Raw genomic sequence first — 16,849 nt, forward strand, 5'->3', positions numbered from 1 at the left:
ATAAAGAACAAGAAGTATTGCAGTATTCAGCAGCATATATTGCCGTTTATAAACCTCGAATGGCGAATTTGAATGAATGGAAATGGCATATTTCTATTCATTCTCGTTTGAATGAAAAAGGCCATATAGTACTAACTCCTTCCTGGCCAATTGCGCGCAGTTCTTCCATCAATGTTTGAAGGAGTTCTGAGACAGCTATTTTTATGCGTTAAATTTGTACTGTTAATATTTGTAAAAATCAAGTTATTTACGTCAATCACTGAAAACTATTTCAAACGTCTCTTGTTTCGCCATCATTTTTGTAACTTCATGCAGTGAGTAATAGTTTTTGCGACGGAACCGCATAATTTTGTTTCTTATTACGTCACTAGCCACTTTATAGACAATTCTTGGGACGCCCTGAGGTTTAAATTTTGCCTCCATGCCTCGAGGTATTGCACGATTACCGATGATACATAACGTCATCTTACGCCTTTGTGACCTTAGGGTTTGGACTCTAGCGTTATAATATTACGACTTCGAAATGGATAGACGTGTTTGTATATTGCTAGCCATGACTTTATGTTGTTTCAAGGCAGCCAAATCGACCAGAGTTCAGTATAATATGAGGACCAGACAACCACCATTGACGATCAAATATCTTGCTCCTACCAGGTAAAGTTAGGATAAACAAATTTTGAAAATGCTTTAGTTGTTTTTCTAACCGCTTATTCATTTGTATAACACAGTAGGATGGGGGAAGATGGGACACTTTTAACTCTATTTTCTCGTCCAATTTAGTAGTAAACAAAGAAGATTCAAAGAAATATGAAACTATGTCCTCATGAGTCTCATAGACCGTTGTTAGTTGTTTAAAACACGATCAGGATATCTGGATATTATGTGCTAAAGGTGTCCCATCTTCCCCCACCCTACTATACATATACATTTAAGAATAGGCGTTCTTTTTTTCTTTAAATAACGAAGTCCGAAGCAGGCAATGCACTTCGTCTAGGACTCTATATAGTCGCTTACCTAACAAATATAAAAGTAGACAGTTACTTTCCTTGGCAAGAAAAAAAAGCCAAAACTCTTTTCATGCGGCGCTTTGTGTTGCTCGTGACTTGACTAATTAACAACAGTAAACATTAGCCATTTAGTAAGTATCTGCACGGCAGTTTAGTTATGTGTATGTAAACTTTGTCGAAAAATGAAGGTTAAATTTTACTTCGTAAGTTTCTTATTCTTTTTATTGACAATGCTGGCTGAATGTCAGAATTTCCTGACAAGACAACCAGCACTACAATACAGGTAAGCTAATAGTGTAGCAAACTCACGAATATTTAACACGGAGTTAAGAACTTTATAAACACTCAAATAATATAGTAGGTTGGGGTAAAATAGGACACTTTTTGTACCTAAAGTCCAAATACCCTGAAGGTGTTTTAAACAATTTACAACGGTATATGGAAGTCGTAGGTATACGATTTGATAGTTCTTTGAAAGTTCTTTGTTTATTACCAAATAAGACAAGAAGATAGAAAAAAAGCGCCCCGTTTCTCCCTACTCTACTATATATGTTTTTCGGTCGTCTGAATCGAATGTCGTATTTTTCTTTCAGGCCGGAGCCACCACTACTGGTTCAACCAGCAACATGCAGCACGACAAACTGCACTTGGTCGTGGGGACCTTGCTCCAAATCTTGTGGCGGTGGAACGCGTACGGCTTCTTTAGATCAATCTGAAGGCGCATGCGGTCATTGTGACATGCCTGCAGATGCAGGCCAATGTAACACAATACCTTGCTTGCCACCAATGCCAGGTTAGTTCTAACCTGTATGCAGTACCTATGTTTTTTCAATAAAAGCCGTCAAGCCCAAGTAGCAACGTTCTTTTATTCATAAAGATATGGTTATAAAAATCTATAAAGATTCTTTATCATGTACGGATAAAATGAAAATCTGGACCATCTACCTGGACCTTTTATTTATCCAGTTTTGCTTTGATAAATTATTAATATAACATGTTATGTTTACAGTGCCGTTGGCATTCCCTTGCTCCTGTAGTGAGTGGGCGACGTGGAGTGATTGCTTCCTTCGTTGGTGTAACTCAACTACAGGAATTCGTATTCGCAGGAGAGCAAATTCTACATCATGTTTAAAGGCAGAGTGTTTGGCGCCGGAAATACAAAATTGTACAGGCGCTTGTGTGAGGGGCGAATGGAGTGCATACAGTCCATGTTCTGCTACATGTGGGGTGTCCATCAAAACAAGAACGAGAAGCATACAGCCTCTATTTTGCGGAGTTATCTGTACCGGGAATATTCAGAACGAAACTTGTACTGTCCCATCATGCTCCTGCGTTCAGCGTCCTTGGGGACCATGGGAGCCATGCTCAGTAAACAACCTACTGCAAAGCCGCAGAAGATTCATGGGTGGCCCTAATTCCTGCTTTTATAATACCACCACTGAGTTCAGGTTAGAGTCACTTACCGTCATTGCTTTGTCATGAATAAAAATAACTGAAAACGTCCGATACAGACCATGCAGCATGCCTATCACAGGTCCCGCGGCAACGACACCGGAAACTGAACCATCAGTCACAACTTCATCTCTCCCGAAGCAAATACCAACAACGCCTGCAGGTATATGACGTATGTCAATTCTAAATGCATTGTTTTTTTCTAATTTCTAATACATAGTCGCAGAAAGCGAGAATACCCGTGTTATTACTACTGTCGTATAGCCACGTTAGTATATATATAGAGTGTAACACATACAAACTTATAGGTAACAAAATGTCAACTAAAACTAACGGATTGTTTGCGTTCAATCATACAGTAACCAGTAGTACAGTAGGTAAGGTATCGCCTACCAACACTTTATTTATATTTAGGTATATATACAGAATTCAACATGAATACCAAATTTTAAGCAGGTAACGAAATATCAACACAGGCCAGTGGAAGTACGCTAAACGCAACGGTACAAACCAACAGAACAGCCGGTATGCAAACATAAATATATAACGTTAGTTATATATTAATAAATAGGTTGTGTAACATCAAATAACTTTAGGTAACGAAACTGCAACCCAACCTAATGGAGGTGCAAGAAACGCATTCAGCCGTTGGAAATATGCCCTTGTATTGCTCATCGCCAGCGCTATGTTGGCAAGTTAATCGAAGCGTGATTAAAAGAATGGCGACGTTTTAGCATGCGTTTGTATCATAGTACTGTGAGGGAAAATGGGACATATTTTTACACGCAATATCTAAATATCCTGATCGTGGTTTAAACAATTAACAACAGTCTATGAAAGTTGTAAGGATATACTGATTGTAATTCTTGGTCTTTATTCACTACTAAATTGTTCGAGAAAATAGAATGATAAGGTGTCCTATCTTCCCCCACCCTACTCTATATAGTATTTACATCCGTATAGCCTACTGTGTTTGTACATTTTAAAGCAGCTATGTTAGATTTTAACCAGTTAAAGCACACACTTGCTGGTTTTGCATTTAACTACAAAGGGGTTCATTTGCTGTGTATGCCCAAATTATTAACTCAATGGCAATTCAATAATGCAGAGAGAACACTGCTATATATATAATCATGTAGTAACTTTATGCAGTATAGTAGGGTGGGGGAAAGTGGGACACGTTTTCATTCTATTTTTCTGATCAAGACATTTGGATATTATGTGCTAAAGGTGTCTCATCTTCCCCCATCCTACTATATATATTTTAAGTACTGTACTAGTATAGTTTGTATTTGTATATTTAGTACAAAGCCGTGTTGCTTCGTTCTAATAATTCTTCCTAGTTCATCGTATGTGTGTGTGTGGGGGGGGGGGCGTTTTATTTATCCGAAGCCAGTGTACGTAATAATCGTAACTTACTGAGTTCTGACCTGTGTCTTACTGCTAGTAAAAGGCTCTTTTCTTCATTTCTGTTTACGCGCTTTAGTTTTCTCTTTGCCAAGCTGCGTTCAGTCGTGTCGTACGAGTAGTGGTTTATTGCAAATTTATACGAACTTTTAGTGTTTTTTTTTTGTAGTCGAACTAATACATTAGTGTTATTATATGGTATAGTATATTAAAGAATAGCGAGATCAACGAGATGTTGCAGCTGCTTTTTTAATTTACTAAGCAAAGTTCGAACTGTATTTTCAAATACAACTAGTACTGTAGATATTTTCTTTGGGTAAATATAAAGCGTAGTTAGAAGCTTTAAACAGCTTGGACAACAATTTTTGTATAACCATAGTATACTATACTCTATCTATAGCATGTCGAAATAGTCAAATTTGTTCATAAAAGAGAACGTGTTTACCAAAACTACCGCTTCTATATAGGTAACAAACGTATACAACATTGTTTTAAGCGTTTATTTCCGTAGCAAAGACTTCTGTTAACACGAGAACTCGATATGAACGAGTAACAATTATTACAATCGTATGGCCAAAAATAAAGCAAAATGTACATTAGAATGACGACTAGCATAAGTAATTACAGTTGTCGCAATACAGCGTTTGGTTGTGGCGCAATGTTTTTATATAGCCTTAAAAGTCGGGTTTTAATATTTTCTTTCCCATAACTTTTAATTGGATCAAGAAAAGTGACGTCATAGTTACCATATATGTTGCCAGCTTACAGTCGTGGTAAAAACTAAACTGGCGCAATGTTTTTATATAGCCTTAAAAGTCGGGTTTTAATATTTTCTTTCCCATAACTTTTAATTGGATCAAGAAAAGTGACGTCATAGTTACCATATATGTTGCCAGCTTACAGTCGTGGCAAAAACTAAACTTTATAAAGTTTTACTTCTGTCGTAATATATTGACGTATTTTTCGATCTTCTGTCCCTTCTCCAGTCGTTCTTCGCAGTCAATAAGGAACTGAACACCTTCTATTACCAGCTCCAATATTTCAACTTCGGTAAGTCCGATCCTATCGATATTAGAAACATCAACACAATCTCCCAAGTCGATCTTTTCCAATCTCAAACGCATTAGTGCCTCTTCCAGTCGACAATATTTCATCATTTTGGGTATTTTTAAAACGACGCCGACTTTTAGAGACGTTCCAACGTTAGTGGGGCAAGTTGCAATGTACCCGTACCGTTCGTCATGCATAAATTCGTTTCCTGATTTTTTGACTCCGTTTTCGATTGCTGCAATACCTTCGACCCATCTTCTAAAAGATGGAACCAAGTTTCCCCCTGTTTCAGTAGAAAGCACGCTTAGATGATCTTCTTCATTTACCTTCACTAGAAAGTTTTTCTTCGCATTGTACCAAAACCCGCGACTGTCCGGCCAATCTCTCGCAAAAATAGTCGGCTGGCTGGTAGCAGAAATAGGCTGCTTAAAAACGACGGCCAACTGCTCTAAATCTTTATCCGAACTTCCCTTGATTGAGAAATACTGTCCACCAAACTCACCGTCGCAACCTGAGAGCGCAGACTTCGCAATTGCTTCCACCTTCCTTCTTTCACCTCGGGTAAAATGTCCAGGTAACGCAAACCCTTTGACATTCCTTCGGCTTGTAACGTAACTCGTCAAAGCGTACTTTCCGTCAAAGTCACCTCCTTTGACGTTTTCCGACATAGTGTTATTTCGACTGACATCATTCTTCTTAAAACCGTTGTGTCTTGCTTCAAGAACTTGGTCAAAAAACGCCGAAAACGCTCTGTATGATTCCTCGTCTCCAGCTATACAACCAGCGGGCATAAGATATGGTTCTCCAGGGTTGTCCACTCCCAACTGTATGACATCATCAATGGTAAACCCACTATCAGTTTCCACGCCTCGCAGTTGCTTATATACAGTCTCAGTAAGACAATGTGCCATGTGACTGTGGTGATTTTCTAGGTCTGGGTATTCTTCCTCGGCGGTGAAAAGTCGGTGAGCCATGCTGCTGTTTACTTAATCTATATCTGTACCTAAATAGTCGTGGTAAAATTTCTAAGAAAATATATAGATTAAATAATCACCGACGAAACTTTCAGATTAAAAAGCACACGACGAACTATTTGATCATTTGGTTAAAAACCATTCCCTAAAATTAATTTTGTTACCTTATACATATGTTACATTTCGTGAAACGTCTATAAAAGACACTCAGACACACTGGCTTATGATGGTAGGCTAAACAATGTCTTTAACCAAGACCACTTCGACTGTCGCTTGCACAGATATCTGCTACCTATTTATAAAGATTTGTATTGGCCCCTGGATCTCGTCAAAGCAGCGGCTGTCACATTATTAGCTTGCATGAAGCTGCAACCTCGAACGAACCGATGTTAGCACGTTGACTGTGCTATAATCGCCACTTACAGTGACTGCCTTGACCTTGTAACATGCTGGTAATTTGAAGCCAGAATATATATCGCAAAGGTCAAAGCCTTTTTGCTGAATTTGTTAATTTATGCGAAAAACAAACTGTTTAGTATTTAGTTGATTTTTTTATTAACTACTGCGGTAATACAAACAGTCAGAATATACATCGTAAGGGACAACTCGTCACAGTTACACATGCACACACTTTTCAAAGCCTAAACCATAAACTGTTTCGCAGTTTAAATTAAACTTAATGTAAAGTGCTGGCATTACGAAGAGTCATAATATATATACAGTAGGGTGGGGAAGATGGGACTCCTGTTAACTTTGTCGTCCCATTTGGTAGTCAAAAAAGAAAAGTAAAAGAATTATGAAACTACATCCTCACAACTTCCATAGACCGTTGTTAATTGTTTGAAACATGGTCAGGTTATTTGGGTATTATGTGCTAAAGGTGTCCCACTTTCCCCCACCCTACTATACCGTAAAAGCGATGCAGTTTTATATAGTTACACATACAAGTAGCAACAGTGGTTAAATTGAAATTCTATTTACAGAACGTTTGTTTTTTCGAAATCATATTGAGTGTTTATTAATTGTCTACACTACAAACAACGTGCTGTGATTGTAAGTATGACTGTATTGAGTGGTATTAGGATTGAAAATAGTCAACATTACGAAGGGTAGTGAATAGTTTCATACCACGAGCACTTATGTCACGTATTGCGTAATATGGATATACCAAAAACTAATGTTCTATGACTGAACCCATTTTATACAGCTGTAATAAATTCTCTTGGTGCTGAAATACTATAAGCGGTTTAAGTCGGCATTTTTAACTGTATGTATAGAAATTATAAGGCGATATTAGAATTTAGCTAAGAATTGGTTCGTATGTGTAAGTTGTATTCAGTTGTGCAAAGTTTCGGTATTTAACAATTATTGTCGAGCAGTCAGTATACATAATCACTGTAGTAAACTAGTTGCAGTCTTTAGTAACGTCTTTCGCGATTTTTTTTTGTAAATTTTTACATCGTAATTTATTACTTATATTATGGGAAAGTAACCTTAATTTGCATAACTATAAAGGGTATAACTTTTGTAAACGCCGCTGACAAAATGTTTGTGTTTTGGGGCAAAATCGGCCTTAACGGTCATTAACCTAACTCATGGGTTGTTCATATTGTCGTCCATATAAAAACATTCAAAGTTACGCATTTATTTAACTGATAACGATTTGGGAAATCCCTCGCAATAGTCAATGCTTTGTAAACCATTCCTTCATTATACGTGCGATTGGTCAGTGAACGCTTTGTTATATAGTGTGTTTAGTGCAACCATGGCTAATATATATAGGAAATTTGGTATAAAGCGTAAACAGTGTATATGGTAAACAGTGTAAGACTTATAATATAGTACTTGGCACCAAAAGCAAGACCAACTGCTAAATGCCTTTACTAAGAATTCGTGGATATATACTGTAGATGGGGGAAGATGGGACATCTTTGACACATAATATTCAAATATTCTGATCGTGTTTTACACCACTAAAACAACGGTCTATATGGGAGTCGTGAGAATACGGTTTTGTAATTCTTTGAATATTCTTTGTTTATTACTGAATGAAACGAAAAAATAGAATGAAGTGATGTCCCATCTTCCTCACTAAATTTATGCTAATTTTGTATTCCAAACAAAAAGTTTCTGGCAGATTAGTTACGATTCCTGTTTTTAAATGACATATATAGTATGTATTAGTCTAATGAATTTAACAAAAATTTGCATTATATTATTTTAAATACTGCCATAGACTAGATTGTCGAAAGCGCTTTTTAGTCAATATGAAAAATATAATGTTAATTTGCGTTGTTACTTCGCTGTTTATTAGTTATGCTACTGCACGTACAACTCTATCAAGACAAACATCAAGGTAAAAAAATCAAATCCTGCATCTTAATCATGTATAATGTTCACAGTTTACGAAGGTGTAAAAATATATTAATGTATTGCAATATAAATAAGTTCTTTGTATGCACATGCTGTTACGGTCCGCATATACATATAAAATGAAATGTATAAAAATGGTTGGTCTCGTGACACAAGGTGAAAGCGCCTGTCAATCTGTATAGTCCACATGATATACGGGTTCGAGGCTTCATGCTGCTATCATTGTATCAGTGTCCTCATTGGTGTGAGCGTCCTTGGACTAGACAGTTAATATGCTCTGATAAAGGCGACCTGCGTATTTCGTCTAATTGTCAGTCGTTTAAAATCACGATTACAAAACTCGACGTACGATGTTTTATGTGGCCACTTATAATGTGCACAGAAAACGTCTAATCATGCAACTTGTGTCGGCAAATATTTCTTATGCAGTAAAGTCGATGTAACTTTAAATCCAGGAATGTTGGTGTATTACAATCTCATTGTAGTCCCCGCAACTGTACATGGGAGTGGGGGGCATGCAGTAAGAGTTGTGGGGGTGGAACTCAATCAGCGGTCCAAACAAGACCAAAAGGACGATGTGGCTTGTGTGATATGCCGAGAAATGGTAGAATTTGTAACACACAGACTTGCTGCAAAAGTGCGTTTGTATTTTTTTGATATAATGGGTTACATAGAGATAGTGCATGTTTCATTCTTTTTTATTTGAGTACACAAAGAATAGTTACGTAAAAGTTTACTCTTATGCATCGATTCTGAAAGTGCGTTTCTAATTAAGACTTTTATTCATTATTTTTGCATTGGATATACTTTCATACACGTAATGCTTAGTATTGGTAAAGAAAACTAAATCGTTGTTTTTCAGTTTAATATGGTCCACCAAAGAAAGTTCGGTTTCAGTTATTTCATTGGGCAACGCGTGTCTGCCTATTATATAACTACCACTCTCGTGCCTTTTTTATGAATCATGTCCATTTTGGCAATGAGTCAACGCGTGTTTCAACTTAAGCTAAAACTTGTTTGTTTTTAGAAGAGTGTACTTGGTCAGAATGGACGCATTGGACAGCGTGCACGGCTACATGTGGATACGAGGGCGTAAACACACGGCAAAAATCGAAAGTCCCAACTGCATCGTGTAGTGATACTAATTGCACTGGTAGCAGGAATGTGATACAGCACTGTAATCAAAGGTGTTGCCCCATTAATTGTGAATGGTCGACATGGCGGGAAGATAGGTGTTCTGTGTCGTGTGGTAATGGTATAACTAGGCAGAGAAGAGTGTTTCAAATCTCGCCCACCTGCGACGGTAAGCTTTGCATTGGAAATAATACCCGTGAAGTCACTTGCAACCCAAGAGAGTGCCCAAGGTATGACATTATATTTGTAGGTTTTTATTATTTTTAATAAGACGGTGCAGGCGGGAAGTGCTATAGGATACCGTGTTGTTTTTTACTTGTTTCACACTATATTCCCATACGCCGCGCCATCGAAAAAGTGGTTATATAGCGCCCCCGCCTCTAACCCATTACGGTGGCGAGGTTTGATGATACTCTTTTTGTGAATGTATGTGTCTTTGGGGAAACACAACGACAATTGTTCCAACCAAGCAATGGGTTGACTAAAATGCCACACAAAAAAATCTCACACAAGGTTACTTATGTGGTAGCTTGTAGAGCATTAACCTCGAACACCTATGTACAATATAGTCCATTGCAACTTTATCATTATTTCTTACAGACTGGTTGTATGTCACAATACTGATTGCTGTCAAAGGTGTTTTCGGGGGGAAAATAATTCACAGTGTCCCTCTAACTGTGTGGAAGGTAAGATTCTGTGGGAAAGTAATATAAGTTGATTCCTTTTGTGTCATATACTCCAATAAAGCATTGTCATCTCATAGAAAACGTAAGTATGTATGCGTTTTATACCTGAGGTGCCAAGTTATATATAGTAGGGTGGGGGAAGATGGGACACTTTTAGCACTAAATATCCAAATATCCTGATCGTGTTTTAAACAATTAACAACGGTCCATGGGAGTCGTGAGGATACGTTTTTTATCATTCTTTGACTGTTCTTCGTTTACTGCCATATAGGACGAGAAAATAGAATAAAAAGGTGTCCCATCTTCCCCCACCCTATTATATATGTTAGTTACTAATATAATGTTAGTAGAATGAAAGAATAAGATGGTCCATGTTTTATCCATTTAAATAAGCAGTAAACCAAGAATAATTACAAAATGATATAACCTACAGAAAAAAGTTTTATTTATTCATGATCTCCATATTGTCGCGCTTAGTACAAAACGTACAGATAAGATAAAACTGCGCATGAATAAGAATAACGATTTTTAGATAATATCATAACAAAATTATCCTTGTAGGTCGTTTATCTGCCATGGGTTCGAGTTGCAGCCGATTAAACAGTCACAAGTTGAACGTTTTATTTTATTCCTTTAGTGTAAACATAATTTTGTTCGGTATTATAAATCTAATTGCAAATTAAATTAAGATTCTGTAAAGCGACACGTGGAAAAACTCTTCAAACGTGCACGACTAGTATTTTTTGTTTTATTAACCCTTTTGTTTAGTTGTATTTTTAATAAAGATGTAAATAAATCGGTAAATTATAGCAAAGGCCTGCTTTAAAAAGCAGTCTATTTTGTTTGTTAAACAATAACAGGCGTGGTATTAAAGTACAGGCCACACAAACCCAATAAACAACAGTTTCTATGTCATATATATTTTTATAAAATAAATTTGACACTTGTCTGTACCAAACGAAAATGTTGTGAAGAAGCGGTATGACTGGTTGTATTATATCGACTATAGCGACACTTTGTCGATTGTCCACCCAAGAGTTCTCATATACGCCCAGATAAAATCGAAATATGATTAAGCGAGTTTTGATCACCATAGTAGGGCGGGGGGAGATGGGACACTTTTAGCACATAGTATTCAAATATCTTGATTATGTTTAAACAATTAAAAACTATCTTTGGGAGTCGTAAGGATCCGTTTTTTTTTAATTCTTCGATTTTTCTTTGTTTACTAAAGCAAACAGAACGAGAAAATTGAATGAAAATGTGTCTCATCTTCCCCCACCATACTATATAGCAGTGTAGGGGTAAGATGGTCTATATATGTTTATAGCCCGTCGACTATAAAGGACCCGTGTTGATTGATTAAAATATAAACGGGAAATATGGGATTTAGGCGCGAACGGTATCCCACCTCACCCCACCTAACAGTACTATATTAGTCTAGCGAAAACGCGTGTTGATGATTTTTTAAATGTATATTACGGAGCATGCTGTGCCGCTTCCTTCTTGTATAGACCATGTTAGAAAGTAAGTCTTCTAATACAGTTATGATTAATGTTGTAGAATGGAAATAATAAAAAAGAAAAAAAAAGGTTTAGTCTAAAACGAAAGGTCAACGAATCGCTCACTTTTCCGGATATTTTAGACTGAACGACAAAAAATACATAAAGCCACTGATGTTAAATGATGTGATTTTTTTATTTGGCACTACTCTTAAATTCGTTTTATTTTCACTTTTTTTTTCTAAACAAAGACAATCTCTGTGACCTTACGTGCAACGACAAACACAAATAGCCGTTTAAAAAATTAACGCAGTTAAAGTTTATGCGCATTTTTCATTTTCCAGTATTTGTCCCAGTGTCGTCCTGCAAATCCTCTCCAGTAGCGGCTTGTGAGCCACAATAAGATCATGAACAAGCAGAGAGCGATAATGGTCGTACTTGCAAACACGGACGACCGGTTATGCACCAGTAAATCTCGGTATGCATCCACTTTACCGAGATGCTGGATCAACATAGCGGAGTTCTGTGCAACCTCTGTATTACCCAGCGCAGTGATTGCACGCACTCTGTGGTTATACTGATCGGTCACGTACAACATTTTCCTTTCTGCGTCAAGGTCGAGACCAGTAGGGTGAAAGAATTGAGCATCAGTGCCGACGGCATCCCTTGACCCATAGCTCTCACTACCAGCTAGCACAGTCAAGCTATAGTCGATAAGAGAAATCATACGGATGCAGTTGTTTCCAAACTCCGCCACATAAAGCACCTCATGCTCTGGGTCAATAGCAATACCTTCAGGGTAGTTCATTGCAAGACCGTGACCAAATATCCTGAAAAGAACATCGTTTAATGCTCTATAGAACATTACCATTTTCCCAATCAGCATCATGAATCTTACCTCTGGTTAACGTCCCCAGATTCTCCCCCACCTGCAATGGTGGTAACTGTTTTCTTTTTCAAGTCCAACATGCGTACTGCGTGATTGTAGTGATCAGAAACATATAACACATCTTTTCTGACGTCGTATGCCATGCCCGTTGGGTGGCGCCACTTAGCTTCGGCAAAGCTGCCATCTTTAAAACCTTCCATTCTTGGTCCGCCAGTCAGCGTTGTGACTTTTGGGGTGGTTGAATCTACATTTATAACTCGAATAGCGTGGTTATCTGTATCAGCAATAAAGAGGCGGTCGTTCGTGTCATCATATTCCAATTGCTGTGGGTTGTCCAATCTAAGAAAAGAAGGATCTCGTTACAGGAATCGAAGCAGCCAAACAATAAAAAGGGAAGCACGCGTCACATATTGTATCTTTTATGTGTTTGCAAACATAATTTACGGCTTTATAATGTTTTAAATAATTTACAACTTACCCTGCAGTTAAAAGTGAACCGTCCTTAAACGCTTTGCCACCATTGGTTCCGGCAAATGTAGTTACTTCATTTGTACCCAGGTCCATAAGACGGATAGCGTTGTTACCACTATCAGCAATGTACATTTTCTGTCGTTTATGATCAAGCGCCATGCCCGCAATATGAAAGAATTGGGCTTTTAATCCGACACCATTTGCGAATCTAAATCGGTTTCAATTATTTTATAAGCTAATTGCGTTGGTTACTGAAAGGTGGAATAAAAGAGTATTGTATCAACATGTATACATTAAAACTGTGTAGATGAAATTTCGTACAAGGTGTACGATCATAGTTTACTACATATGGCATTAGACTAGAGCATACAAAATAGCCACCTACCCTTGGCTTGAACCAGCGGAAGTCGTAGAAACGTCAGTTACAAGATCAACTCTTCGTACTCTATCATTGCCATGCGGAGTGTCAGGACAACCACAATCTGCCACGTAGACAGAATGCTTCACTTTGTCGTATACAATCCCCCAAGGATAGTTGAATCTACAGTGAGGAAGCAATTGGTGGGAATATAGACTTAGGAAATTGTGTTGGCCGCGACCATGTGTTATTGTGCAAAGCAAAGTTGCGTTACAGCAGCTCGGTTAAAGTATATTAAACCCTAAATCCCAAAACAGTTATATAATAGGGTTCGGGGAAGAGGAGACAACTTTAGCACATAGTGTACGATAATCCTGATCGTGTTTTAAACAATTAACAACGGCATATGGGAGTCGTAATGATACGGTTTATTATAATTCTTGGAATGTTTTATATGTTTACTACTAAATCGGAAAATGGAACGATAAGGACCCATCTTCCCCACCCTGTACACAAGCATATTATTTACACTTTTTATAGTAGTATAGTACAAATGTACCACTCCAATAGTACTGCTACAGTGTTAGTAATGTACAAAAACAGAGACTCTCAATAAATAGGATATCCTTACCTTGTGTCTGCTAACGCACCGTCCACGGAGTTTGGCCCATCAACACATGTGTCCACTGCCCCAACATGAGGGTACCCACCCCCCGCTAAAGTCTTGACGATCCCCTCCATACAAGAGGCATGATGGAATAAACACAAACCAACCACGAGGTAGCAAATCATCCTACTATTTACTGAAATGCGCCTGTTTGTTAAGCGGTTAGACAAATCAATAAGAAAACGACTTTAAAACGCACGAGCCGTGACCGAAACTATAATGCTATCATAGAACGTGACAGGTTTCCCAACGCAAATATTCGTTGACGTGATTTGAAACACTAGCTAGAATCCCTTTTACAACATTAAGTTAGGGTAACTAATATATTAAGTTGCCGAAAGATGTGACGTGTGTTTATTTCCTTTCTCGTTCCATTTGACAGTAAACCAAGAACACTTACATAGTTATAACCGTGAACCCGGGACTCTGAAACAGCGCTGTTAGTTGTTTAAAACACGATCAAGAAACATGTTATTTAGGTGCTAACGTTATCTTTTCTTACCACTCCAAAAACTTCGATTCGTATAATAAGGTTTCATCCTTTCTTTAGTTGTTATGTAATCTGTGTAAACAGGGCTTATCAAGCAGATATCTAAAAAGCTTTTACGAGTCTGCCTTTTCCCTGATCGAAATAACATAGTAACGTATCAACTGCCCTACGCAGAACATTACACAGTGTGTCGCTCATAAAGAATCCAAACTGATCGGCCATATGGATGATTGAGACAATAACTTCCCGTCTTTTCAAGTGGATATAAGGGAGATAGGATGAATGGGTTTTAATTTCCCCGCCTTACAGCAACGTGCAATGCGCGGCACTTAATCCTTTGCTGGCCTGTGTCTGCCCTACAACGTGTATAGTATATTATGCACCAGCACCCACAAATGCAAGCATAGCTAATACACATATCGCGGGGTAGCAGGTAGAGGTACCAAGAGCTTTGAGTTTGCCGTTATTCAACAGTAATTAGTTTTGTATTGTAAGAAGCCGTGAAGAAAGGGGCAATTTAAATCAGCGTTTTATCAATAAATAAAAAACAGCTGTAAATATTTTTTAAAGTTACAGTCCGGTTCCAACTTACACGTCCCCACTATTGCATCTAGTTTATTACACTGTTTAACAAGTTAACGTCTAATTTCTGGCAGCTTGCCACATGTATTGCTTCTAATTAGCAGGAAATCATATGCCGCGGAACCAATAGTGGTTTCCCAATATCCCAGCATGCAGCATATGCTTACTCATTTCTTTGTGTGGCTGTTCTGTCACAACATTTATGCATGTATAAGCGTGATACCAGATATTGCATGTTGTGTAAAAACTGTACAAGTTATAAAGTTACATGAATCACCTTTAAGTGGTCAAATTATAGCCTATATTATGTAATTGTAAAATTGAAACTGGTAATTCATACCACACTGGTAAATATGAACTACAGGGAGACATATAGTAGCCTCGTGTATTGTCACCTCTTCAGTACACGCGAGGTTTCCACGTATGCAAACTACGTGTAAACGTTCCCTTTCAAAACAGTATAAAAGATTAAAATACGATTATGAGTAAAACACGAGTGAACGACAAAATACTACGCACATTGTACATAAATGTACTTTGTATTATGACCTTTGGCAAGAGGCCAAAGCGTACGCACTCTTCACAGATTTCAAAAGTAAAGAAAGCTAAATTGAAACCCTCGTTTTAATAAGTACCAGTATCGTGAAATGTCGATTTAAGGTCAAATACTATACTCTGAAATATTCGTGCCCCGTTAAGTCACGATACCACTTTCGCGTGATGTAAACAACCGGTTTGAAATCTAATATAAATAGCATGGCGAGAAATAAATAGAAATTTAGGTAACGATTAAACAACGTCATTTTGGCTAAACGGGAATTGACCAAACATGGGTAAAAGTACCTGCGAACTCCTAATAGTTCCGTGGTGCTCAGACTAATTAATTAAACGAACAAAATTTATCACTTTTGCTGAAGACTTGTCAATTATGCAGGCCGATTCCGGTGTCATGTAATTCGTGATTTAGGTTTGTAAAAGTACAACTGTTTGCCATCACGCAGTCGTTTGGAACTGGTCCAATTCGATCTGCAGTAACGTTTTAAAGCCACGCAAAGTAATTAAATTTTGCGAAAAGTGTGTGGTCACACGATACACTGATTAGGCATTTTGAAATTAGTGGAAACGCAAACAGGAAGTTAAGTGACAATGCACACGAAAACGCCTCGAATGCACGATCAAAAACAACTTTGCCATTTATTCCACCACCCGTGATACCTCCTATATTTTCCAATTATCGTTTTCACATACTTTTGTGTGGGGAGTCATTGAATACTTCTAATATATCGGGTTTTGTATAACTCTAAACATTTCGAAGTGTAATCAGTTTAAAATTTTATGATTACACTAAATTAAAACCGATTTTCTGTAAACGTAAAACATGAGTGTGCAAAAACTATTTTTACCCGGAAACACTTGGCGTTCAAACAAGATTGGAAACACTGCTTTAAATACGATCAAGTTGTTCAACAAAATGGTGTTTGCAATAAGATTTCCATAAATGTGTTGTTGATTAGCAAAGGCATCGTGCGCTAACAGTTCGTCGAACTTACTTTTAAACGCAAATTGTTCTATTTTTGGCACTGATGTGTCCACCATCTACGTCACGCGGCTGACGTCACTAATTGGTCGGGTTGTCTTTCACCTGACCGATCTCTTTCCGATGACTGACAGACTGATCGATGTTGCCTTATTTGTGTACTCGAATTGTGGAAAAAGGCCGCGCCTATATGCAACACGAAGCAAAAGGGAAAATTCGTGAACAGCCCATGCTAAATCAGTAGCGCAGGCATTTTCTATATAAGAGGTG

At 37.8% G+C, this 16,849-nt stretch overlaps 3 protein-coding genes and 1 pseudogene across 7 annotated transcripts; 2 read left to right on the forward strand and 2 right to left on the reverse strand.

Moving 5' to 3' along the window:
- Positions 1–71: 71 nt before the first annotated feature.
- LOC149733683 (coadhesin-like) lies at positions 72–4,979 on the forward strand. Of its 5 annotated transcripts, none has more exons than XM_089881434.1 (7): positions 72–654; positions 1,601–1,800; positions 2,017–2,455; positions 2,519–2,622; positions 2,768–2,836; positions 2,913–2,984; positions 3,056–4,979. In XM_089881434.1, the coding sequence occupies exons 1-7, from the start codon at positions 524–526 to the stop codon at positions 3,157–3,159; spliced, it is 1,119 nt and encodes a 372-aa protein (XP_089737560.1). In that variant the 5' UTR covers positions 72–523; the 3' UTR covers positions 3,160–4,979. The 5 variants fall into 5 exon arrangements, with proteins under 5 accessions (XP_089737560.1, XP_089737561.1, XP_089737563.1 ...); XM_089881435.1 differs by having other exon boundaries at positions 2,916–2,984; XM_089881436.1 differs by lacking the exon at positions 72–654 and adding an exon at positions 678–1,290.
- Positions 4,799–5,890, reverse strand: LOC149733684 (creatine kinase M-type pseudogene; annotated as a pseudogene).
- A 252-nt stretch (positions 5,891–6,142) lies between these two features.
- LOC149733685 (thrombospondin-2-like) lies at positions 6,143–12,812 on the forward strand. Its single transcript, XM_089881439.1, has 5 exons — positions 6,143–8,246; positions 8,719–8,900; positions 9,291–9,627; positions 9,998–10,083; positions 10,645–12,812. Exons 1-5 carry the CDS (start codon positions 8,158–8,160, stop codon positions 10,764–10,766), a joined length of 816 nt encoding a protein of 271 aa, XP_089737565.1. The 5' UTR covers positions 6,143–8,157; the 3' UTR covers positions 10,767–12,812.
- LOC149733686 (NHL repeat-containing protein 2-like) lies at positions 11,763–14,150 on the reverse strand. Its single transcript, XM_089881430.1, has 5 exons — positions 13,935–14,150; positions 13,331–13,486; positions 12,953–13,153; positions 12,484–12,813; positions 11,763–12,415 (listed from the first exon to the last, which is right to left on the reverse strand). Exons 1-5 carry the CDS (start codon positions 14,093–14,095, stop codon positions 11,899–11,901), a joined length of 1,365 nt encoding a protein of 454 aa, XP_089737556.1. The 5' UTR covers positions 14,096–14,150; the 3' UTR covers positions 11,763–11,898.
- Positions 14,151–16,849: the final 2,699 nt, after the last annotated feature.

This window comes from Ciona robusta, chromosome 7 (assembly GCF_009617815.1).
Source record: "Ciona robusta chromosome 7, ASM961781v2".
Classification (NCBI taxonomy): Eukaryota; Metazoa; Chordata; class Ascidiacea; order Phlebobranchia; family Cionidae; genus Ciona; species Ciona robusta.